The sequence below is a fragment of the Solanum pennellii genome, chromosome 6, assembly GCF_001406875.1.
Source record: "Solanum pennellii chromosome 6, SPENNV200".
Classification (NCBI taxonomy): Eukaryota; Viridiplantae; Streptophyta; class Magnoliopsida; order Solanales; family Solanaceae; genus Solanum; species Solanum pennellii.
In genome coordinates, this window is record NC_028642.1 from 57,057,961 (window position 1) to 57,081,839 (window position 23,879).

The 23,879-nt window shown below is 34.8% G+C and overlaps 3 protein-coding genes across 6 annotated transcripts; 1 reads left to right on the plus strand and 2 right to left on the minus strand.

Moving 5' to 3' along the window:
• Positions 1 to 1,952: 1,952 nt before the first annotated feature.
• Positions 1,953 to 5,633, plus strand: LOC107021662 (putative phospholipid:diacylglycerol acyltransferase 2). The gene is made up of 6 exons (XM_015222362.2): positions 1,953 to 2,488; positions 2,739 to 2,961; positions 3,248 to 3,531; positions 3,782 to 4,121; positions 4,243 to 4,505; positions 4,647 to 5,633. The coding sequence occupies exons 1-6, from the start codon at positions 1,953 to 1,955 to the stop codon at positions 5,128 to 5,130; spliced, it is 2,130 nt and encodes a 709-aa protein (XP_015077848.1). The 3' UTR covers positions 5,131 to 5,633.
• Positions 5,634 to 5,907: 274 nt separating this feature from the next.
• On the minus strand, positions 5,908 to 12,582 carry LOC107021141 (protein saal1). 2 transcript variants are annotated; one of them, XM_015221744.2, is made up of 11 exons: positions 12,358 to 12,582; positions 10,814 to 11,131; positions 10,159 to 10,224; positions 9,897 to 10,036; positions 9,338 to 9,464; positions 8,580 to 8,734; positions 8,027 to 8,162; positions 7,680 to 7,764; positions 7,323 to 7,579; positions 6,931 to 7,067; positions 5,908 to 6,688 (listed from the first exon to the last, which is right to left on the minus strand). In XM_015221744.2, exons 1-11 carry the CDS (start codon positions 12,454 to 12,456, stop codon positions 6,682 to 6,684), a joined length of 1,527 nt encoding a protein of 508 aa, XP_015077230.1. In that variant the 5' UTR covers positions 12,457 to 12,582; the 3' UTR covers positions 5,908 to 6,681. The 2 variants fall into 2 exon arrangements, with proteins under 2 accessions (XP_015077230.1, XP_027773633.1); XM_027917832.1 differs by having other exon boundaries at positions 12,363 to 12,574.
• Positions 12,583 to 13,783: 1,201 nt separating this feature from the next.
• Positions 13,784 to 18,615, minus strand: LOC107023647 (serine/threonine-protein kinase spk-1). Of its 3 annotated transcripts, none has more exons than XR_001457217.2 (6): positions 18,214 to 18,615; positions 16,645 to 17,613; positions 15,186 to 15,233; positions 14,670 to 15,096; positions 14,138 to 14,214; positions 13,784 to 14,054 (listed from the first exon to the last, which is right to left on the minus strand). XR_001457217.2 is itself a non-coding variant. In XM_015224405.2 (4 exons), exons 1-4 carry the CDS (start codon positions 18,421 to 18,423, stop codon positions 14,683 to 14,685), a joined length of 1,641 nt encoding a protein of 546 aa, XP_015079891.1. In that variant the 5' UTR covers positions 18,424 to 18,615; the 3' UTR covers positions 14,339 to 14,682. The 3 variants fall into 3 exon arrangements, 1 of the variants encoding a protein (XP_015079891.1); XR_001457218.2 differs by having other exon boundaries at positions 16,645 to 17,663; positions 18,214 to 18,346; XM_015224405.2 differs by lacking the exons at positions 13,784 to 14,054; positions 14,138 to 14,214 and having other exon boundaries at positions 14,339 to 15,096.
• Positions 18,616 to 23,879: the final 5,264 nt, after the last annotated feature.

Sequence of the window (23,879 nt, forward strand, 5' to 3'; positions counted from 1 at the left end):
TTCCAACTGTGTCATGTGATTGAGCAGCAGTCAACCAATGAGCTGTCCACGCTTCATGCTAACCTGTCCTACACGCAACCAATGAGCAGTATTTTACACTAAATTTAGTTTGATTATAAATGTTTAATATTTATTTGTAATTTATAAAGTTAAAATTAAAGTTTGAGTTATAAATTTCTTGAGGTCGTTATCTATTAAATTTACAAATATAGTTACATGTAAATTCTGAAGTTGTCACTTATACTTAGTTTTGATATCTAAATTAATGATTTTTTCTATTTATACTTATTTTTAATAAATATGTGCTTATAACTCCTTCACCGAAAATTAGGTAAAAAGAGTGTAATTTATATGTAAAGGGTGTGGAAATTTGACGAACGAGATGTAAGATAATAGTAAAAAAATAATTAATATATTTTGAGATCAATAAATTATAATACAACTTAAATTTGAACTCATAAATTTACTTTTAAATATAATGTGCAAATATAAAATATATAACTAGAAGGACAAAACACTATCCTATCCTTAAAATAGTATTATAATCATCAGTTTAAAACTTTAAATTATGTATACTCTAATCTGTTTAACTTTTAATACAATGAATCGACCATCAATAATAATCCTTCTCCTTAATTCTTCATTTTTAGGCCATAAGGATGAGGAGGTTGAGTTTAAAACTTAGAATTAAGCAGAAACTTATCACAAATAAAACTATCTGTTGTTCAAATAAAAGTTGTTTTTAGTAGTTTTTATCAGAGATATTTAAAATATATTAATGATAGCAATTTAAATAAAATGTGATAGACAGAGAGTATAGGATCATCAAAGATACGGTGTACAGGAAAAGGCTATTTCACCCTTAATTAGAGGTATTAAGTTGTGTTGGAGAATGAAAAAATCTTTGATAAAAAACACTTTTTCTTATTGAGCCCCTTAGTGACGTAAATTCAAGTGACCGGCTCTGTAAATCGAATATTGAAAAGCAAAAAAGAAAAGATATGTGACCATTTTGGCTATGGTCCAATAGTTTAATTGCAGAAATTGTTAATAACTAAAAAGTGGCCATATTAAATAGAACTATTTGACGAAGTTGACTGATCCAGTACTCCGACAAGGCTAGTACTTGGGCCGATCTACTAAGCCCAATTAACTGTCTGAAGCCTAGTCCACTTCCTCTACTAGGGCCTTTCCGATTTAGATCCATTGCAAACAAAGCAGATCAACGAATATGATGCAGTAGATATGATTGTTTTTTTTTAATTAGAATTATCGAATTTGAGCATTCATATAACAAAATCCTCTATCGAGAGTTTTACCTACGTCTGCATTACAATCTTCATCTTATAATTTGCGTGTAAATCAAACGGCCCCTAAATTAAATGAAGGGGAATTAGCTATTCTTCTATGTTCTACCTCTATTTTTTAAATTTTATTTTTCTGCTTTTTTTCCCACTAGACCATTTAGATATCTGTGTTTTATAATTTCTAGTAAGGTGTGCTATTTTCCCGATAATTCGGGTTCTAATATTGGAATTATCTATTTATATCTCGAGAAGTGTTGACGATTGAGGTTTGAGATGTGTCATTCTTTGCATGTAATGCACAATGCAAGGACACACGTCTTTGTAGACAACCCTCGATTTCATCACACAACAAAACGTTAAAACTTGCCAAAAGACAGAAACTCTATTGTCCTATTCAAATTTAAATGTTATCTCCGTTCACTTTTTAAATTTAATTTAACTTTAAAAATTAATCAGATTGATATAAAATTCAATACGGAGAAAGATAAAATTTCTCTTCACCTCTGACTCCATCTATTGCCACGTGTAACTAGTGCTTACTACTAACCTATCACCTTCATCACTTCTCTCGATCCTTATGGAGTTCCATTATTTTCCAAAATTTTGTTTGTTACTCTGCTCTTCTCAATTCTGCATTCTGAATTGATGGGGTTCTTCCATTTCTTGAAAACACAGCTTACTACAGCTTTGCAGGTCGATTTGAGTGCTATTTCTAACTATTTAGAAAGTAAAGTTAGAATCTTTAGTTCAATTCTTCAATTTTGTAAGCTCTGTTTTCTTGAACCATTAAAGCGTTCTTCAGTGGTCACTCATGAATCATTTGACAAGAAACAAGAAAAAGCTGTGTCTGTTTATGAAAAGCCAAAACACAAGAAAACTAGCAGGGATGATAATGAATGGAGGTGTATAGATAACTGTTTTTGGATAATTGGATTCTTGTGTATAACTTGGTGGCTACTTTTATTTCTATGCAATTTTTTGCCTGCTATTTTGCCAGGTTTTAAATTGGCTGAATTACCTGGGAGTAGGCTAAAAAATGAAGGGTTGAATGCTCATCACCCTGTTGTTTTGGTGCCTGGGATTGTAACTGGTGGTCTTGAACTTTGGGAAGGCAAGCCTTGTTCTGAAGGATTATTTCGTAAGAGACTTTGGGGTGGTAGCTTTTCTGAAATATTCAAGAGGTTTGTCTTTGTAGACTCCGTTAATTTCACGTATGATCACTCATCTTTATATATGGAGTAGTATAATATTTAAGTTACAAAGTTATGTTTTGTCAAGTTAAATAATCATATTTTACCAGCTATCACATAACGGTAAAGTTCAGTGATCATTCGTGAAATTAGCCATTGCAGAATTGGAATTGCCTTTGATTTAATCGGATAATGCAGAGTTTTAAATCTGTGTTGAAAATCTTTTCTGTAATTGAATTAGGCCATTATGTTGGTTGGAGCACCTATCTTTGGATAATGAAACTGGGCTTGATCCACCGGGAATTCGAGTACGTGCAGTTACAGGACTAGTAGCAGCTGATTATTTTGCTCCTGGCTATTTTGTTTGGGCTAATCTTATTGAAAATTTGGCAAAGATTGGTTATGAACAGAAGAATATGTATATGGCTTCTTATGACTGGAGGCTATCCTTCCAAAATACAGAGGTATTAAATTATTTTCTTCATTTCTTCGATCTTACTATTACTACTTGTTTTCGTTGCTACTAATCCTGTAACTACAAGCAAGTTGGGGTCGGCGATATGAATCCTTACTGTCTAGGTCACTCCATTTACAGTAGAAGTTGCAAATATTGTAAAGGACATATGTACTGTATGAAAGAAAAAAAAGTTTCTTTATTCATTTGGTCGAAAAAGTCTAGAGGTGGTTGTCCTGCTTGAGGACATTGTAGATGTAATTCTGATACATTCTTTTTAATTTGGAAACAAGCAGATCAGAGACCAATCTCTGAGCAGGCTAAAGAGAAAAATTGAGCTTTTGTATGTTACAAATGGCTACAAGAAAGTGGTGGCAGTGCCTCACTCAATGGGTGTCAACTATTTTCTCCACTTCCTTAAATGGGTTGAAGCACCTACCCCTGTTGGAGGGGGTGGTGGACCAGGTTGGTGTGCCAAGCATATCAAAGCAATCATGAATATCGGTCCGGCATTTCTTGGAGTACCAAAGGCTGTTGCTAATATATTGTCTGCTGAGGGAAAAGATGTTGCGTTTATCAGGTTTGTAATGCTATTCATCTACCATTATCCTCTCTTGTGTTTTTTGTTAGTTTTTAACGGTAGAGAAGTCCCATTTGCATGTCTATTTTTGCATCGTAATCACATAAATGAGAATTCAACAAAGCCAAATTGCTTTGCTCTTTGTTTTCGGTATATAAATTGATCTATCACTGCGTTTAGCACCTCCAATTTTTCATATTTGATTCCTTTCTACCACCAAATGACGTACTCATCACATTTACTTCTGCAGAGCCATGGCTCCTGGTCTGTTTAATTTGGAGACATTTGGTTTTCAAACATTTCAACATGTTATGAGGGTATTTCGAACATGGGACTCTGTCATTTCATTGCTACCGAAAGGAGGAGAAACAGTCTGGGGCGATCTGAATAGGTCCCCAGAAGAAGAAAATGTATGTCATTCAGCAAAGACACAATACCTGCATTACTCTTCAAAGGAGAACAACGGAAATAATACCGACCCTCGGAGAAGTATCCAGGTAAAAGAACTGGCAAAATATGGAAGATTAGTATCATTTGGGAAAGTAGCATCTGAGATACCTTCTTCACAACTCTCTTTTATAGATCCAAAGGTAAAAGCTATGAGTTCTATCTATTTATATCAATTTACATTTAAAGAAAACACTCGTTGACATACATACCTCTTATTCCCTTGAAATGTGATTAACAATGGAACGAGTGATTTTATAACAGAAAATCTTGAACGAAAGCATGCCCACTTCCAGCACATCATGTGAAGACTTCTTGACAGAATATAACGGGCTGAGTCGGGAGAGCATCAAGAGAGTGACTGAAAATAAAGCTTACACGGCAAGAACTCTAATAGATCTTCTCAGGTTTGTAGCACCAAAGACGATGCAGCGCGCTGAGGTACACTTCTCCCATGGATTAGCTGATAACTTAGAAGACCCAAAGTATAGTCATTATAAGTATTGGTCAAATCCACTTGAAACCATGTAAGTGCGAACAAGTAGTGATGCTACTATCCCCTTTTCTATTTTTCCGCCAAATGCACCAACATTGTGTTAATGAGGAAGCGTGCTTCATTTAGGTCCCTTGTGTTTCTTGGTATGTTAATAGTCAACATCATTTTTCAGCTTGCCAGATGCTCCGGATATGGAGATCTTCTGTTCATATGGAGTGGGAATTCCCACTGAAAGATCATATGTCTACAAGATATCACCTTCTGACAGATGCAAGAGCATTCCTATTCAGATTGATATCTCTGCAGATGGAAGCGATAATGGTTGCTTGAGTGGTGGAGTATACTTTGTCGATGGAGATGAGAGTGTACCAGTCGTGAGCGCTGGCTTCATGTGTGCAAAAGGATGGCGAGGCAAGACACGTTTCAACCCCTCAGGCATCACTACTTATATAAGAGAATACCAGCACAAGCCAGCAGCTAGTCTGCTAGAGGGGAGAGGCACAGAGAGTGGTGCCCATGTTGACATTCTGGGGAACTTTGCCTTGATAGAAGATGTTCTACGAGTTGCTGCTGGTGCCTCAGGTACAGAGTTAGGTGGTGATAGAGTTTATTCGGGTATAATGGAAATGTCAGAACAGATAGATATTCAGCTATGACATCAAAGATATTTTGATACATGGATGAAGAACAAAGTAAAGGTCAGAGGAAAGAGTTAAAAAGATGTGGGGTGTAAATATGAGTACAGTAGTGTTGTTACCAGAACTGCGGAACACAATTCCGGAGAGGACTTGAATGACTTGAGACACAGCCCCACGAAAGAAACACCGCAAAATCAAGTTGGTAACTGGGGCACCGTCTGCATTGATTGTAAGTTTCTAACTCAAAAGAGTAGCATTTCTGACTTATGTAAAATCTAATTCTCAAATTTCTATAACCAAGTCGAGTTAAACTCTGGTCGCCTTAAATTATTTAGGTCTGAGGGGCGTTGCTGAGTGTCGCAACTTATGCAAATTTCTGTTACGGATTTCATTGACCTCAACTTAGTAACATTTGCTGGGGCGTCACTTGTGAAATTTAAAATTCTGTTTAGCTAAGAACTACAAAAGCAGAGAAGAAATAGATGTTTGAATATCACTTCAAACGTTAACTGCTGAAGAAATACTTATACGATTGATATAGAGTCTTGTTTTTATTTTTTCTACTAACCAGGTTCCATTTAAGAGAAATTACTGGAGTACTATCTCAGGTTCGAAAATTCCAATATGAGTGTGATGTATCTCCTCTAAGAGATGGCCAGATGAAAAAAAAAAAAAGTTCTATGTTCTGTGAGAAATAACCAGCTTAAAATCCCCACTAGCAACAAGAAAATCGTCTACTCATGCATCATTTTGGGGTCAAAATCACGTCAATAAATAAAGTCCAAAGACAGCTTATATCATAGAATAAAGTATGCTCTTTCCATTGACCACCAAATGCAAAATCATATGAACAAACAAGTTAGAAATCTTTGCTTCTCATAGAAGATCAGGAAAACAAGTTTTATTTTGTCCACGATAAATAAACTTGAGCGGATCCACAGACAACAGAAGAAGAGTACTGGACGTGAACTTCATGTTTTTCCTTACCATATAAGAGTAACCCAAACGACGAAGCATCATGCAGCAAAATAGGATTCCGAGTCCTGCACAATTTCATCATAGATGCAACTGTCATCACCGACCTCTGGAACTATTCCACAGGTAGACAGTGAATCGGGTAAACTGCACAACGCTCTGGAATTATCTACAAGAATTGTTGGATGGAATGGCGATAACCTCTACATGGGACAGTTTTTCAAGCTACTTAAGTTTCCTGTAGTTCATTAGTGATAACTCCCGAGCAGCTAGAGGCCAGATACCTAAACAGCAAGTCGAGACAAAGGCTCATAGAATCAATCAGCACCATGTATTGCGAGTGAAGAAGAGATTCTCAAGGATGTTAAACCAAGCCAACACTTGTAGATTGTGCCACTTCTACAACATCAGCCAAACCACTTCTCCACGGGTATTTTCAGAGAGAGAGCCTGAAGTGAGGTCATCCCTTTTAGCTGTTTTACCGAATACCCGTAGATTACCCAGATAAATGATGAGCATGCATCTTTCTTCATCGTATTAAATTTATCAGTCAATAGTTGGATCATTCTTGAGTTCTCCGGCAATATACCTGTGTCATTTACTTTGAAATGAAGATTGTATTAGCAGCTTAGCAAACATTTTTTTCTTTTCATATACAGTAGTATCCAACAACCATGAATAAGGATAATTCTGAATTCATTTATGAATCAGCCAGTGGAACAATAGATGGGTCTGAAACCAAATACAGTCAAATCTACAAACACCAAACAGGAATAAGAAATCTCAAGCACGTCTGAATTCCATATAGGATAGTTACCAAAGAAAAAATAGAAGCAATCTTACTTGGTGTATTTGTAACAGTAGTGCAACATTTTATCAACTTCTCCTTCATTCACATAGCATCCTTCCATAGAAAGGGTTCCTTTCATGCGGTCGTCAAGGGTTCTCCATCGACTTAAAATTTCAACAATTCCATTTAGCTATTCAACAATGAAAGGAAACAGAGAATTCGGAAGGTAACATATAAATCAATCAATCAATTATGAACCAATTCCAAACTAGGTGGTGTCCGCTATGGGAATCCTCCATATCCGGTGCACTCTACTCAGGCACATTCCATTCCAACACTACCAGAAGGTAACATCAGTTAGAAAAAGAAACGTGGACACTAGTGAGGACAATTCTTTTATCTTCAAAAAATAAAAATACTTTTGAATATATATGAAGAAGGATACAGCAAATGTTCTTGCTGTTAATTTGGTGGAACTTCTATGGTCTTCGCTGGAATCATCAACATCATAGATAAGAAGTTCATCCTCAACCACCTCTGACGTGCTTGTGAGAACTGAGACATGCTGGTGCAGATTTGACGGATCAGTTTTTTGAATTCGCACCAGCAACCTTGCAAGAATGCTCCAAATTGCGCTCCGTGCTTCAGTATCATCAGAAGCAAAAGGAAACACACCAAGTAGACCCTCTAAGAAAAGTGTATCTGAAATGATCCAAGTGTCATTACTGATTCGATAAATTGACATAAACTTAAGGCCAAAAAAATCAGGCTAGCATATGTTGGTGCAATTATGAACTCTCACCCTGTGATATCTCTAAAGCCAGATCAGTTACATCAGTCAGAATATTTGCTGTCAAAACTGAAGCAGTAACACAAGAGTTGGCAAACTGCAGGCAATGCATATATTAGGAAATAGCCTCTGCTTAAGGAATCAATTACTGCAGTAATATTTCAGGAATACCTTATTCTTCTTCTTTTGGGGGGATAAAGTTCTACGCAGCCTACTTTATTGTTTACTTCTACATTTTGTTCTCTCAAGTTGTTTGATATATGCATAATAAGGGAAACTGTGCTTCCACTAATCTTTGGCACAATTTGAGATACGTAAGGATAAACATGAGAAAGTTCTGCAAGCTGTTAACAGCATACCTCAGCTTTATCTGGATGCTTGATCAATTGAACAAGTAGTTGGAAGAGTTCCTTGTTTGAGCAGATTTCTTGTGAATAATCATCAATGACTGAAAGCGCTTCAACAGTCTGAAGAATCAAATCTAGAATGGAATACCTGATGTAGCACATAATCACTATATCAGTTGATCAGTGAACTGCAACCACAGAGGTTCACCACAATGATAATTTAAAGGAAAGCCTCATGCATGAGCATTAGAGCATGAGGGGGGAAGGAGGATGACTGCAAAAATGATGAGCTGCTATCTGCTTCTATGTTATATAATTCCCAATTCTTGCACAGAGAAAACCTAGTAATGTGAACTCCAAAAAGTAGAAAACCTATTCACAATACGAATAATGTTTGACATGAAAAATATTAAAGAGAAGTACAACATGCCGAGGAATAAAGTCCTGAAGAATTGTGGCACAATAATCAGCAATCATATTAGCAGGAAAAAATTAGCAGTGAACGGAGAATAAATTAAACTGCTCCTCCTAGAAAAGGCCATCCCAAGATAAGAAAAGACCAGACCTTTCAGGTGATCTTTCTTCAGGGGTTAACTTGCTTATCTCAACAGATAGGAGATCAACCAGACTCCGTGGGAGACCTAATTTTATCAGTGGTGGTAGCAGTATCGCAACCACATCCTGCTTACTTTGTGCTATTGCTAAGAGAAGATTAATGCTCTGTAGACAAGAAAAAATTACATCAAACGCAATGCGGAGCAATAGCAGAATAGAAAGCAGCACAAAGACCGTTAAAAAGAATAATAGTAGAAGAACATTTCAGAAGGGAAAAAGATGGTATTAGATCTCTTTCAACAAAACTAAACAGATTAGGAACTTAATGACTTTATCTATCGGACAGATACTATTTCCAGATACCATACTCGAATTACATTTGATTCAAAAACAGTTGCTGTGCCGGTAACCATAATGTAATCTTTATATTACAAAAAGAATATCAACCCTTTCGCAACTCCTAGAGAAGTTATTGGTAGAAGTTTTTGGAAGTGTGTCATCTATAGTGATGATTAAAAAAAACGATGATGGTGACCACAATAACAGTGAGTATGCCACTTTAGCATCAAGTTTGTCTTTGGAAGGAGACATTTATTTGATATAGGGTGAAAGTCAAGAGAAATACAAACAAATGCCATTAGACTCATCCAATAGGGAACATATATACAACTTTTTAAATTGCAAGACCCAGATTCAAGAAAGTCAGAAGAGAGAGACAATATTGAAAAATGAAAAGCTACATGGAAAATTGAAGCCAGTCATTGCTACCTTCTCAAGAAGCTGAATGTTCAAAGTGTTCTCTACAATCCATAAAATACGACTTAAAATATGTTCAGGTTGCAGTGCTTCTGCCAAAAAACCACATTCGTTGCTTGGAAGAAATAAAGTTATCAGCCTGTAGGTAATGCCAATTGTAAGAAAATTTGATCATGATAAAGCAAAGGCTACAGGAAATTATGATGCATCTTATCACATGTTCTTAGAATAGAAAATACTGAACTGGGATCATCAAGTCAACGGTAGAGGACTTTCACAGCAACATAATGTGGGTTGCAATTTTTTAAAAAAGTAATACTTAACAGTAACAAACATAACAATGATTCCAGATTAATAGTAACAAGCATACGAATGAAATTCTACATGATAGCACTGTAATATAAATATTACTACCATTTTTGTTGCCCCCAATCCCCCAAAAGAAGGTTGAAAGAAAAAACAGTGTGGGCTAAGTTATACTCCCTCAGTAAAAGTTACTGATATTAGCAACAAGATAAAAAATATTAGGGCAGAATCAGTTATTCAATTCTGTCATAAAATAATATTGTACCGGCATGCTTCACAGAGACATGCTGTGTCATCTAGAAACAATTGTTGCAGTACTGCTCCAATCAGACCATCCGTAGTAGTGATTTTTTTCCGTGAGACATCATGGCAAGCTAGGTTCCCAATAATACCAAGGTTGATTTCCTGTTTACATGCAATGATTTCATCAAACCATATCTCAAGTTGAGTCATCAGAATACCTAAATATAATGAAGTAAACCTCCAAAAAGAAGAAGGATCCATCAGAAGAATAAAGGAAGACTTACAGTAATCCGTGCAGATTTTGAGACCATCAGAGTCGCCAAAAGCACTTCTAGAGCAAAGTTTTCAACCTGCACATAGAACTTAATCATTCCTCTAAAGACTAGAGTAGTGAACATGTGTATATGGAAGGCTATCCTCCCAATAAACATATTCAACCCCCCGACCCCTGATCCTCTTTTTCTTTGGATAAGTTTATAAAGCTTTGATCATCCAAATGGGAAGTTTCTTTCCTAAGCTGCTGGAAGCTTGTATAGACAATATACAGCAGATTACACCAAGCACCAACCATCTGAAACAGAAAAACTGGATGCCAGTATCTACACAAGAAACCTCCTCTTCTTCATTCCTGAAAATATTCTCAATGACATAAGAATTCCAGTGTCTAGACCTAGGCCTAAGTCTATTCAGAATAAAATACTTCTTAACCAGAGCTTCAACAAAGAAACTGGAAGGCCTCTTTTGCAAAGCCTTCAAAATGCCCCTGATTGTATAAAAATTTCTTATCACAACAATACTAAATACACAAGGAACCTTTTCTTCTTTCCTGAAAATGTTCTCAATGACATAAGAATTCCAGTGTCTACGCCTAGGTCTAAGTCTCTTCCTCCAGCCAACAGAAAAAAATCAAGTTTCTAGACAAGTAGAAGTTCTAAATACCATGAATTCAGCATGAGTTTTACTAGCTGCTAGATCCCATAAAATGCAGCCAAACTCTTCCCAAGCCTCTTCTCCTACTGCCACATCCTCACGCTCATTTTGACAATAGAACTTGTCATCTACTGATTGTTTGACAAAAGTTTCAACATTCTTCATATTTTTAGACTCATCAATAGACCAGCTCTGGTCTCCTTCATTCTCTGGAGGAGAAGATGTGGTTAACTTGCTTCTTTCTCCATGCTTCACATTTTCTGGTAGGAGATTCCGGATCAAAGATATTATATAAGCCGGATCAACTGTGGTTGTTATATCAAATAGCTGCAGAATAAATCATAATGCCTTGAGAGAAGAAGCCAAACTAATTGAAAAAAGAATCTAAAAAACAAATGCAGGCTTAATCTATCAAAAACTTTTGAGCGAGAAGTAACAAGTGTCTGGCATATAATATAAAGAAAAAATAAGAACACACCATCAATAAGTAGCAGTGTTCTATTTATGTGATGCACAAGCCTTGCTAAACCAGCAGTCAGAAAGTCTCAACATGCAATATTGGTCAATCTTCCACTTGTTAATGTTAAGCATGAGTAAGAGAAGTTTCAAATGGGTTACAGTTAGTGCCTCTGTATTGAGAGCTTCTTACAACCTACCAGATATTCCTGGATTCCAATAATTTATCATAATGGCGTATATAGTCATTAAATTTTTAGCTGAAAAAATTCACTAAACCAGTTCTTTGTTGTTGCTCTAGTAGTGCAAGTAACAAAGATGAAACATTCTCTTTGTGCAATTTTCCTTTCTCACTACACTAATGCAAGGATTCTTGTCAGTCTAGAAATATCTATCTTTGAAAAGTTGATTAGCATTAGGGACCAAAAGTCTAATACGGTGGTCTTCAACATAAATGAGTCTGAATTTCCTACATTTCATAGACATAATCCAGCAAAAGTGCATCATTTTCCCTCACAATGTGAACCGGGTGAAGTAATATCTTTTTTATTTATAACCGAGAAATCCATCTTTGACCCGCCCTTCGGACCAATCACAGCCTTCTACACTCCGTGGATAATGAGCCCGCCCCTCTACCCTTCTCCACTTAAATACCGCGCTTTGATTTGCGTGGCGTGGGGCTTGAACCTGCGATTTAAGCCACAAATCCTCTACCTTTTGTCACTCGAGCTAAGCCTTGGGGGCAATGGGGTGAGTAATATGAAACGGAGGAAGTGTTAAATTATAGAAGATAACAATGAGTCCTTTGTCAATCCAGCAAAAGTGGAATCATTTCACCTCACAATATATCAGCTTCTAGATATGGATTTAGCAGGAATTTAGTACGCGGATGATATCATTTCAACCAGATTCCTTACATGATACATTAGCTATTGCATGGAACAATAAAAAAAAAGTAAATAAATTGCAACAAACGTAAGTCTACCACCGAATATTGACCAATAGAACCCTAATAAATTCACATCTCAAAACTATTCAAAGACTCAATATCAACAGGAATTGGTATACTGTGTGATGAATACATTTTCATGGATTACCTCACCAGAAGGAGCAGGAGGGTGATGAGTACTGCTCTGAAATTCTTGTTCCGGTGCTTCTTCGTTATGTTCAGAGGGAGATTCCGGTGGAATTGACATACCGGAGCTAGAGACTGTAAGCTAGGGTTTTCGCGCTCTTTTATCCTTCTTTTTCCCTCTTGAATGGCGGAATTGAGGAAAGACAAGCTTATATAGTATCTTATAGATTATTGCATTTTTGGTTAATTACGTATTGTTTATTGGGATCAATATATAGAGTAGACTAACAATTTCCTTTAGTTAAAAATATAAAATCGTTTCCAACTAATCTCACATGTATATATATATATTTTTATAATTATAATATTTAAACCAGCTTGCATGTATTGTTAAGATGAATTCAACTAGTGTTTTGTTTTTTGTGAGAATTGAATCTCAAACATATATATGTTTTTTTATAATTATGATATTCAAACCATCTTGCATGTACAGATAGGATGATTTCAATTCGTGTTTTGTCTTTACTGAGAATTGGATGTAATATGGACTCACACTGTCAAGTGTCAATCTCATATAATATAATTGCTTATTCAGTAAACTAACATGTTTAGAAACAAATTTTACAACATTTTTATCTTGGCCTTTTAGCGTTGCATTGAAAAAAGGTACACACTTTGGCCGTCAATACAAGGACCGGTAACGGATCGGTGATTCACCATTCAAAAGAAAACGTTATTATTAATTTATGGACTAATGATCCAACAAATCACCATTTAAAAGGCAACATGATTCATTTAACTTTACCTAAACTATTGAAGGATCGAGGTTCAATTGATTGATTGATTGATGACAGAATTGTTTACCTACAACCTCGTAAATATAATTGAATAGATTTTATTTTTGTTGCTGTTTCGATTTTGTCTAATGTACTACTATTATTTGTTAAGAACCAAGGCAAATACTGTATCCAATTGACCATTCCCAGTTAAGCCATTGGAGATTTAGCTTTCCATTTGGCTTTCAGTAGATGGCTCTGCAGCATTAGGTATTAGCTAATGCCATTATGTGTTTTGTGGGACTCGGCATATAATCTTGTAATTTGTTGCAGCAACATGATTAGATATTCATTTACATTTCATCCAGATGCAAGATCCTGTCATTTGCTAGGGGAGTAAAAGAAAAGACAGTTGCAGCAGAAACCACATGGACAGTAGGTTTATACCACGGATGACAACAATTTTATCAGTATAATCTCACAAAGCGAGGTCTGTAGAGGCTGACAGACTGATGTTACCTTACATTAGAGGTAGAAGAGTTGGTTTCCAATAGACATTCAGCCCAAGGCAAAACAATTCAAAGCAGTTTGGAAGAAAGAAACAACGATGTGAAGTTTAATAGTAAGTAATACAAAATAGGAGATAAACAGAGTACAAGAAACAACAATAAATAGTCGAAGCAAAGCATAAGATACTTTCTTGTTATGTAATATAGCAATTAGCATCCAACCATCGGTCACTAAATTTTGACATCAAAGGCTATAATGTTCTTTCACTGAAGAGTACGCGTACATCATCAAAGGAAAGCCAAAATAATAAGAATCCAATCGAAGGGGTGGCTCATAAATTGTCCACCAAAGTTATACAACTGAAAGAATCTGTTTCACTCACCAAACCAACACCAACGTGCTGCTTCGGTACAGTTTAAACTTGCCTGCTCACCTAAAGTTAGAGAAAGAGATTCTATCAGTCAGGACCCAGCCTACCAAATGGATAGCTATTAGTATTTGCTTAATTCAACTCACAGTTCATGTAGGGATGTACGATTCTACCCACAGTGAAGCAAAAGAGTCATTCCTTCAATTTCCAAATGCTCACAGCACTGCATTCACCAGAAACAAAGCTGTCAATTGCAGGCGTACAGTATCAACTGTTTTTTTCTTCTTTTTCCCCTGTTTGATAAATTAGAACTGCAGTAGCACTATCAGGAGAAACACGGACAGAAATGTAACATCACATGGATGGTAGGACAACTAAAATACAAAGATTCAAGTCTAGTAAGTTCTCAAAGAAGCCAAAAGTGAAGACATAATGTTTAACTTAAACTGTACAATTTCCAGATAACAAAGAGAGCAAACGAGCTGCAGTTTGCTCAGTTACTCTGACACACTGTAGTGAAATGCTTCAACCAATGACACAACGTCGCTGAAGATTATCACCTTAAGAGATTGAAGAGGGGCAGATAAACTTGGCATAAAAGAAATAAAACTGATCATGGTCCATTTTCTAACTTTGATAAGGGATCAAATTTAAATAAAAATGTTAAAGTAGCGCAACCTGGACCAATCAACTATGTCTTCTTAGCAAGATCTGAAGATTGAGAAGCTTTGACTGGGGCTGGAGCCCCATCAATTGCAATATTACCCACTCTAACTTCCATTGCCTCCCTTTCATCCTTCTCTCTGTTGTTCTTCGGACCATGGTTTTCAGTTGCTTCAGATAGAGAATTAGTCGAAGAACCAAGATGTCGAGGACCTCCAGTAATCCATGGATGACTAAGACATTGAGCTGCTGTCGGTCTTTTCTCAGGCACAAAGTCAAGGATAGGTACAAGGAAATCTGCCATCTCATTCGCATCTTGTTCGAATAAATCATACTTTTCCATGAGCACTTTACTGAGAGTCCAGAACCGCAAGCGCCTGATGTGCCTTAGTTCTCCATTTCGGTTAAAAAAATCTCTTGAATGGCGTCCACCTAAGGCAATCTGCAGGAATACTGAAAATCAGATATATTGTGGGGTTATTTCAATCAGAACTAGCATTTGGTTGCTTCTCGCCAGACAAAGAAACACACCTTGCGTGGCATCGTCCCCAGAAGCTCCATCATGAGGGCCAAGTGATCCTGTCAACACCATTTAAGTTAAATTTAAGTAGGTGTTCGGACATAAAAAATGTGATATTTGAAAGAAAAAATGGAAAAAAGTATTTGGAAATTAAAAATTGTGTTTGACATGCGTTTAACTTGGAAAAAAAAAGAAGTAAATGTTATGCGAGTACAAACAACATCATTTAAAAAATCAGTCCAATGTACAAAGACATTTGATTATTTTTTTAAAGAAGGAAAAAAACACATGTCCAAAACTAACACTTAAAAGAAGCATTAAAAACTAAAGAATTAAGTATTAAAAAAGTCTCTACAATGAAATCAGACGGAAGCTAATGTACCAATAAAGATAACACAGAGTCTGGCATTAGAACATCGATAGAGGCAAGCAATCTAGTATAAATAAGGTCACACGAAAAGAAAACATGTTTATCAGAAAGACTTGGCAAGCTAGGGCCACTGGAAAGAATTATTGCTTTCACCGACGAAGTGACCAAGTGAGTCAGATTTTTATAAGCAAGCTAAAATGACAAACAATAAATTTTAGCAAAACTATTAAAGAGTAATAATAAATAATAGTCTAAAGTGACAAACAATTTGAGCATCCATGCAAAATCTGAAGGCAATAGATGTGAGCGACCGAAGAAATTATCAACTCCCTTCAATCTTTAACAATGAGGATGGTGGTATGCCCTAACATCCTCCCCGCGCATGTTCTAAAGTTTATCTGATGATCTTTGAAGACTTTCATCTTTTATAGAGTTCCCAGGACATTTTGTTTGCTAGGTTAAGTCAATATCTAAGAGATTTTATTGGAAGTGTATAAAGAACTAAACTAGTTAATGGGACCCAAAATTCTAGCTGTTTAAGTGACCTTCGCTCTTTCTTCCTATGCAATGGACAGCAAAAAACATTTTCATAGCTATCAATGCAAGAAATACAGAACCTCAATCTTTTAGTTATAAAAGACATATATGTCAAAAGGTGGGAGATGTGGACTCAGCCAATATGAACTTTTTTTAATTATATCAAGAATTCCTGCATGCTACTGAAACAAAGTGGGTATGTGACATTTCTTCGATGGAGCAACATATTTTTGGTTCCAAAACTCATCATTTTCTCACTTCGAATCTTGTTGGTGAACTTAAGGAATTGCTTAAAGTGTGCTTGCTTCTTTACCTCACCAAAACCACAACACTGCTGACATAAGTTTGAAGAACCATCAAGCAAAAACAAAGCACTTTTGATATACCAATACGCTTCCAAGACATTAGAGTCCATCAAATTGGCACATCATGCTCATAACATACACGTAATAATTATCTTAAGCAACAAACAGATTTAAACACTAACCAAGTCCTACCAAAGAAAATTGTTTGTGCATGTCAGAATGGAAATGGTGAAATGATCAAAAGTAAAGTTGTTGTACCTCATCTCTGTCATAACCGTCACCACTGTGAGGATCAAAAAGAACATCACCTGTGGTGAGCTCAAAACAAATGCAAGCAAGGGACCAAAGATCTGCTGAAGTAGAATACTTAGCGCCCAGTATAACCTCCGGACATCTATACTGTCTTGTCTGGATATCACTTGTAAATTGTTTATACGTCCAACATGCATTACCAAAGTCAACTAATTTGCACTTAAGGTCAACGTCAGCCAATAGCTTCTGCCTATCAGAGCGGCTGCCTCGCTTATGTCTCTGAATTTTTTGGTGCCCTTCCTTTGTTGAGACATCTCCACTGGCTTCAATACTAGTTTGTTCATCAACTGATTTCGCTTCAGGTTTTTCATCACGAGCAGAGTCTTCAGGACCAGTAGTTTCATTATGTGGTTCAGTCTCCTCAGAAGCTTCCTTGTCCGCACACTTTTGAGCTACCCGCTTAGCCTTTTTTCGAATTTTCTTTTTCTGGTTCTTGGTCAGGTCACCATTTAAACTCTTCACAGCTTTAGAAGCCCCAGATTCAGAGAAAATCTTACTTTTATTGGAGGGAAGAATGATAGGAGTCCCCGACTTTGTATGATCTTTAGCTGGATCAATCATTGATAGAAGCAACACATTTTCTGGCTTCAAGTCTGTGTGTATGATGGAAAGTTTGCGATGTAAATAATCCAAACCCACCAAAACATGAAAGCATATCTCTTTAACTTTGTGGATAGGGAGCCCTCGGTAGTCTGAATACTTGATAAGTGTCAAAAGATTATCTCCCAAGTATTCAAATACCATACAAACATGTTGCCCATTAGGACCAGAATGCTTAAAGTGATCCAATAGCTTCACAACACACTTCTTATCATCTGGATCTCCCTCAGCAACCTGCTTTAGTATTGCAATCTCATCCATTGCCGCTTCAGTATAATGCTGAGCACTCTTTTGAACTTTCAGAGCAACATATGTCTATTTCCGCACAAAAACATAAGCAGCAATTAGCTGAACAATCCATAAGCCTGACAAGTTAACAAAATTTAAGCATCTTTTCTCACGACCATACTCTAAAACTCACTATCTACCACTAGTTCACCAATGCAGAGCATGGAGGATGACAATGCATCCTCTGATAATTAGAATCAAAGCGAGTGAGAGGCTTCTTATTTGCGCATGAATGTCCTCAAGATCCCCTTTTCAAGAAAAGAGTAAAGCTATACAATGCAGGATTACAATAATAACAATTAAGTTGGAACTAGCTATATAAATCCTCTAAAACCACTCCGCTCTATCTGAACCTATTTCCTTCCCGTAATCAGCATTTTCATCTTTTAAAACAAATAAGTAGCTCTCCAAAACTATAGATTCTCTAGGGACACACTTGTCAGTTGTCATTACACTGACATATACATCTCTAAATAAACTACAAAAAGACTTTCGTCAATCACCAAAATGTGTAAAGTTTCAAAAAATAAATCACGATAAGCAGAATTTATAGAGTAACCAGAAACGACTTAAACAGGATTTACTGATAAATTATGAGTAATTGGAAGAACATAGAATAAAACTAACAGATTTTTGGATGTCCCAAGCGAGCCAAACAGTTGAGAAATGGCCCCAACCGAGCTTGCTCTGCACAACGTATCGTCCTAGTTTGAATGTATCCCCGATTCGTACAGCGTGGTATCCTCCGCGCTTGTAGTCCTCCGTTCCTTCGTCCTCCGATGTATAGTCACTCGTTTCACTTCCATCGCCGCCGTTCCTCTCCTCTTCTTCAGCCATCGACCGATCCAATATCACAGAGATCGAACACACAAATAGTGGAGCGGATTTCAGTGATAATGGAAGAAAATCAACCCACCGTGAGAGAAGAGAAGGCTCTGCAAATAAGACGGAGGGAAGATTTTTATTTTTCCCTTTTTTCAAGGAAGAAGAAGTAGGGTTTCTAATGTTATTTGAGTGGAGAGGGATAATGACTCAAATTAGTTTTTCTTTTTGTTATTACTAGTTCATTACTACTTCATTATTTTAAAAAATATACTTATTTAATAGTATTAGTAAAGAGAATTTTTTTAAAAATATTTGTTTTTTAACATTAACTATTTATTAAGTGTTGCTTTAAACATATAGGTCATTCCACATAGTACATCATAATAGGACTTTTTGCTACTTATAAGTGAGTTATATGCATCTTTCCTCTCCAAGATGTGCACCGTGTAGCTAAAATAAAAATTACATTGTGTAGCTAAAATAAAAATATCTTTTATGTATATATATTATATATTGATATTTTTTGACTTTTACACGATTTTATTTCTTTAGATTTTGACACCCCTTAGATAAAATTCTAGCTGCGCCACCATGCACTATATTCTTAGTTTTCCTTGTCATAGTTTCATCTTTAACCATTTTGATAGTTGATGGTTGGAGTATAGTATCAATCTAATCAGCTTCTCAAAATACGGCTTCATACTTATAGTTTGATAATTACAATTCGTAGCTACATGTTATAAAGAGGAGAGAGGAGCTAGATTGGGAGAGAGAGGAGAGAGGTGAGCGAGAGAGGGCAAAGAGCGGGAGAAGGGGAATTATAATGTATAATTGATTAGATAATTGTATATTATACATATGTATTTGTATATATTGCAAGCGAGATTGGGAGAGGAGGAGAGAGGCGGGCGAGATTGGGAGAGGAGGAGAGAGGACAAAGAGTGTGAGAGAGGTAAATTATATATGTATATTGGTTAGATAATTGTATATTATACATATGTGTTTGTATATTCTGACGAATTATACATATACAAACGTGACTAATTATACAAAATCGAAGTCAACCCACATAATTAATGTATAATGTTAGTCGCGAATGATAATTATAGCAAACTGTAAATACGATAAGTAATATAAGTTTTTTTAACCGCGTAATTTTTTCAAATAGAGATATGTGTCTTAGCCCCCAAATTTAAGGAGCCTCATTTTTTTTTAGTAACAATAAGTTATAAGTTGTTATTATCTCTGCAAATATTGAATATTATTTGTAGAAAAGGTAAACTTTTTGTGAAAATAAAAGAGTTATTTATAGAAATTTGACATACTAGGAGTATTATATCTTATGATAAATAAGTTGAAATAAAAATGGTAATATCATTAATTGAAAACTAGAAGAAATCAATTATATAAATATTAATAATAATTTAAATTTAAGGCCCCATTTAATTTTTGTTTTAGCCCATTAATATGCTTGATCCCCGTGTTCTAATAAGATTATTTTGTGTATTATTATTTGAAGCATACATTTTTCTGAAGAGATGTTTCTTTTTTTTTAATCACTTAAAGAGTTGTGTGTATCGAAAGTCACGTGCATAATTTTGAATGAGAGAAAAAAGTGACTATCGTACGTACACATGAAATTGTTTCACGTCGATAGCTTTTAATAATACTACTCACACCACATAGAATATTAATTGCATATGTATAAATATTTCCTTTATGCATGGCTCATACTATTAAACAGAAAAAAACGTGAAGCCAAGCTGTAGAAAGACATATAATTATTTCTGATATATCTCATATGAGGCTAAATTGTTATCAAATACAAATTCAGAAGTTTTTTTTCGTAAACCTTATATTTTTAATAGATAAATTAAATAAATATATAAGTATATTACCTTGTGAATCTCCTAACCAAATTAAATAACGATTCAGTGGTAAGGAATGGATTGTGGAAAATTTTTTAGATCTCAAACTTTTAATTCTAACTCTGCATTTGATTATTAGGCATCATTATAAAAATTAATAGTGGTTACAATTATTATGCATCATTAAAAAAGTTAATAGATGCCAAACCACACTTTCTTCTGCTACAGCCTACACATCCAGGTCTCTTTAATACTTGGGCCAATTTGCCATCTACACAAGATTGTATGTAAATAATGTCAATTTGTTGTCACGATTCTTTTGGTTACATCTAAATAATATTTACTTTGTTATTTTTTTCAAATGATATCTCCTGTCTTTTGCATGGTGCATATTTTTATTTTTATTTTGGTGAAAATGTATTTTAAGTGAAATATATAATTGAAGAATAACAAAAATTCTAATGCGTTGCAAAATAAATGATTCATACATGTGATGTGCGCTGTGGAGATCTGTGTAACAAACAAACTTCAATGTAATCAAGATGCTATTACCAAACATATACATTTCATTCGGGGTTACGTATAACATTAATTTGTGTGTTTGAGACTTTGGGTTGTGACATTTTTCATCTTAGGTCGTCCTAGCAACAATTTAGTGATTATACACGGTATATCGACCGTATTCAAATGACACATTTTGCCAAATTTTATCTGTAGGTATAATAACTATATGCATGCTTGAAAAGAAAAAAAGACAATGATAACATACTCATTAAAATTCCATAAGTATAATTTGAAGAGAATAAATATACGTATGTTGAGGAAGAAGGAAGCTGAAGAGTGGAACATGTCAAAAGAACATATTCAACGAAGCTGACCAACGTGTCTGCAACAAGTGTTGATGAAGAAGGAAGGTGACTATTGAAACATGTCAGAGGAAAAATTCCAAAGAAATTGACTGAGAAAATTAGAGTGGCACTAGTATTAGACTAATTATATTTATTAGGATTATGTTACATTTAATGATTAGAGAAATCAAAGATTGTATTAATAATCCTCAATTTAGACAAAACATATCTAAGCAGCTTAGAAAAGATTATATATAAAAATGAAAGCAATAACAAAACAATGAAACAAAGAGCATTGAGTATATATCGAAAAGAATAACAACACAACAGAGAACTGAATCGCAAAAACTATAAGGGTTAACCAAAGTCGAAGAACAAGAAACTATGAAAATAGTATTAATACTACTGAAAAGGTTAACCAAAGTCGAAGAACAAGAAACTATGAAAATAGTATTAATACTATTGAAAAAAGGTAGGTACGTATTAGCTAAGTACGACCATCAAATATATCCCTCAGAAAAATGAGAAATAGCTCAATTACCAACTAAACTTTTACCCTTATTTATAACCTCAAAATCCTCCTATATAATAACGTATCATTGGCAAGGTCAAAATATATATAAGCACCATGCCATATCGAATCACTTCCTTCAATACTTTTTGTAATTGATACTTCTAAAATAACTTTTCAAATGTTTTTAAAATTCACGCGTGTTATAAGATCAATTATTTTCTATTTCATGATATATTTTTCGTTCTTCCACTTTAATTATGAAAAAATGTTAAATAGAATGATGTATGAGATGAGGTGTTTACTCATATTTCTAAGCTTATCCATTGATTAAATTTGCCTAAATTTCAGGAGCGATATATATATAAATAGAGATCTTGAAATTTGAACTAACTAACATGTGATTATCCAACTACATCCCAACAAATCCTATTATTTGCCTAGCCAAATCTCAGTATAAATTCAAACAAAATAATGCAACAATAATAAAATACCATGGCAATTGATTATTGAAGAGCATCTTGAAGTGGTTAGAACTATACCAAATTCTTAATTCCCCGGCTGTAAACTTCTTTATTTTTTATAAATCATGGTATCGGAGCCAATTTCTGTGCACCTTCCATCAACGATAGGTGACTCTGTTGCCCGAAGCTAGAGTAGATGAGAAGAATCACCTAGTAATTTTTTATTTTTGTTTTCACTAAGATTTAAACCTGAGATCTTAAGATTAATCTCAACCACTTTATTGATCACTAGGTTACACCCTTGAAAGCTCTCTGCTATAAACTTTATTCCACCAATAATGTCGAATTAACAGATAAAAGAGAAATAAATAAACCTTAAATTTAGGATATCTTATTTAAGCCATGCCATATTATAAATCTTAAATTTGCTAGTAGCTAGCCGACTACTCCAATAATCCGTAGGTTGAATTAATTAATCTCTTTATTAGTATAGTTGACTGCGCATGTTCCATAGTTAAATCATAATTAAACAATAATTAGATTAAAACCATCGTCGACCACAATATATGTGTACATGTAATTAAAAAATCTAATGGACCGACAACAGTATTTAAAAAAAATGTACACATTATTATATTGATTTTGCCAGAGTAACAGAAATTATTCGCTAAAAATAGATAATACCATCATTTCCTCATTTTAGGCAAGCAAACTAAATGAGGTAGTACAAATCATGTTAGATTATTAAGGGTGTGTTCAGAAAAAGATATTATAAAATATTTTCTAACTTTTTTATATTCGATTGATGAGTTAAATTATAAATATATATAGTACAGTACTCTTTGAGCGAATGAATTAGTTACTGTGGCATAACATGTTAATTAGTCTTTATGAGACGTGCCATACATTGCTCGTTTTAATTATTGAATTTATAAATTAAATGATTATATATATTTAATAAATTATCTATTTTAAATATAATATATAAGTAAAAATTATTGAGTTCAATTAAATTTATACGTAGATATTATTATATATAGCTATGCCCAAATTAGTTTAAGCATCCACTAATTAATTAAGTTGACAACAATATTACAAAGCGCCAAGCCAGTATAACGTGGAACAGGACCACAGGGTCCAATTGCCCAAGACTAGGTATATAAATTTAGAGCCTGTTTGGCTCAGCTTAAAAGCTGGTCAAACTGACTTACAAGCTGATTTTTGACTTATTCAGCTGTTTGGCAAGACTCAAAATAACTTATTTTAAGTTAAAAAAAACTTATTTTAAGCCAAAAGTTAAAAGCTGGGGTAGGGGTGCTTTTTTTTTTTTAGCTTATAAGCTGTTTTAAGTTGACCATATTTTTATCTTTTTGCCCTTAATATTTTTATGCAATATCCAAATTACCCACATAACCCTAACATCTCTTTCTTCCATTTCTCCCTTTTCACGTTTGGCATAGCAACTTCAGCACTTTTATCCAAACACATAACAACTTATTTTAAAAATAAGTTTCAGCACTTTCAAAAGTACTTTTTTAAAGCTGATTTTATTAAGCCCATCCAAACGGGCCCTTATTTAGAGCCTGTTTGGCTCAGCTTAAAAGCTGGTCAAACTGACTTAAAAGCTGATTTTTGACTTATTTAGCTGTTTGGCAAGACTCAAAATAACTTATTTTAAGTTAAAAAAAACTTATTTTAAGCCAAAAGTTAAAAGCTGGGGTAGGGCTGCTTTTTTTTTTTTAGCTTATAAGCTGTTTTAAGTTGACCATATTTTTAT

Excerpts from the sequence above, each read along its gene's own strand:
- LOC107021662 (XM_015222362.2), top strand. The coding sequence starts at position 1,953 with ATGGGGTTCTTCCATTTCTTGAAAACACAGCTTACTACAGCTTTGCAG. Across the intron at positions 2,489-2,738 it reads TTTTCTGAAATATTCAAGAG|GCCATTATGTTGGTTGGAGC; the intron begins GTTTGTCTTTGT and ends TAATTGAATTAG. Across the intron at positions 4,122-4,242 it reads TCTCTTTTATAGATCCAAAG|AAAATCTTGAACGAAAGCAT; the intron begins GTAAAAGCTATG and ends ATTTTATAACAG.
- LOC107023647 (XM_015224405.2), bottom strand. The coding sequence starts at position 18,423 with ATGGCTGAAGAAGAGGAGAGGAACGGCGGCGATGGAAGTGAAACGAGT. Across the intron at positions 17,614-18,213 it reads CTTGGGACATCCAAAAATCT|ACATATGTTGCTCTGAAAGT; the intron begins GTTAGTTTTATT and ends GTGCGGAAATAG. Across the intron at positions 15,097-15,185 it reads TGGGGACGATGCCACGCAAG|ATTGCCTTAGGTGGACGCCA; the intron begins GTGTGTTTCTTT and ends GTATTCCTGCAG.
- LOC107021141 (XM_015221744.2), bottom strand. The coding sequence starts at position 12,456 with ATGTCAATTCCACCGGAATCTCCCTCTGAACATAACGAAGAAGCACCG. Across the intron at positions 10,037-10,158 it reads CAAAATCTGCACGGATTACT|GAAATCAACCTTGGTATTAT; the intron begins GTAAGTCTTCCT and ends GCATGTAAACAG. Across the intron at positions 8,163-8,579 it reads GAAGAAAGATCACCTGAAAG|GTATTCCATTCTAGATTTGA; the intron begins GTCTGGTCTTTT and ends GTGCTACATCAG.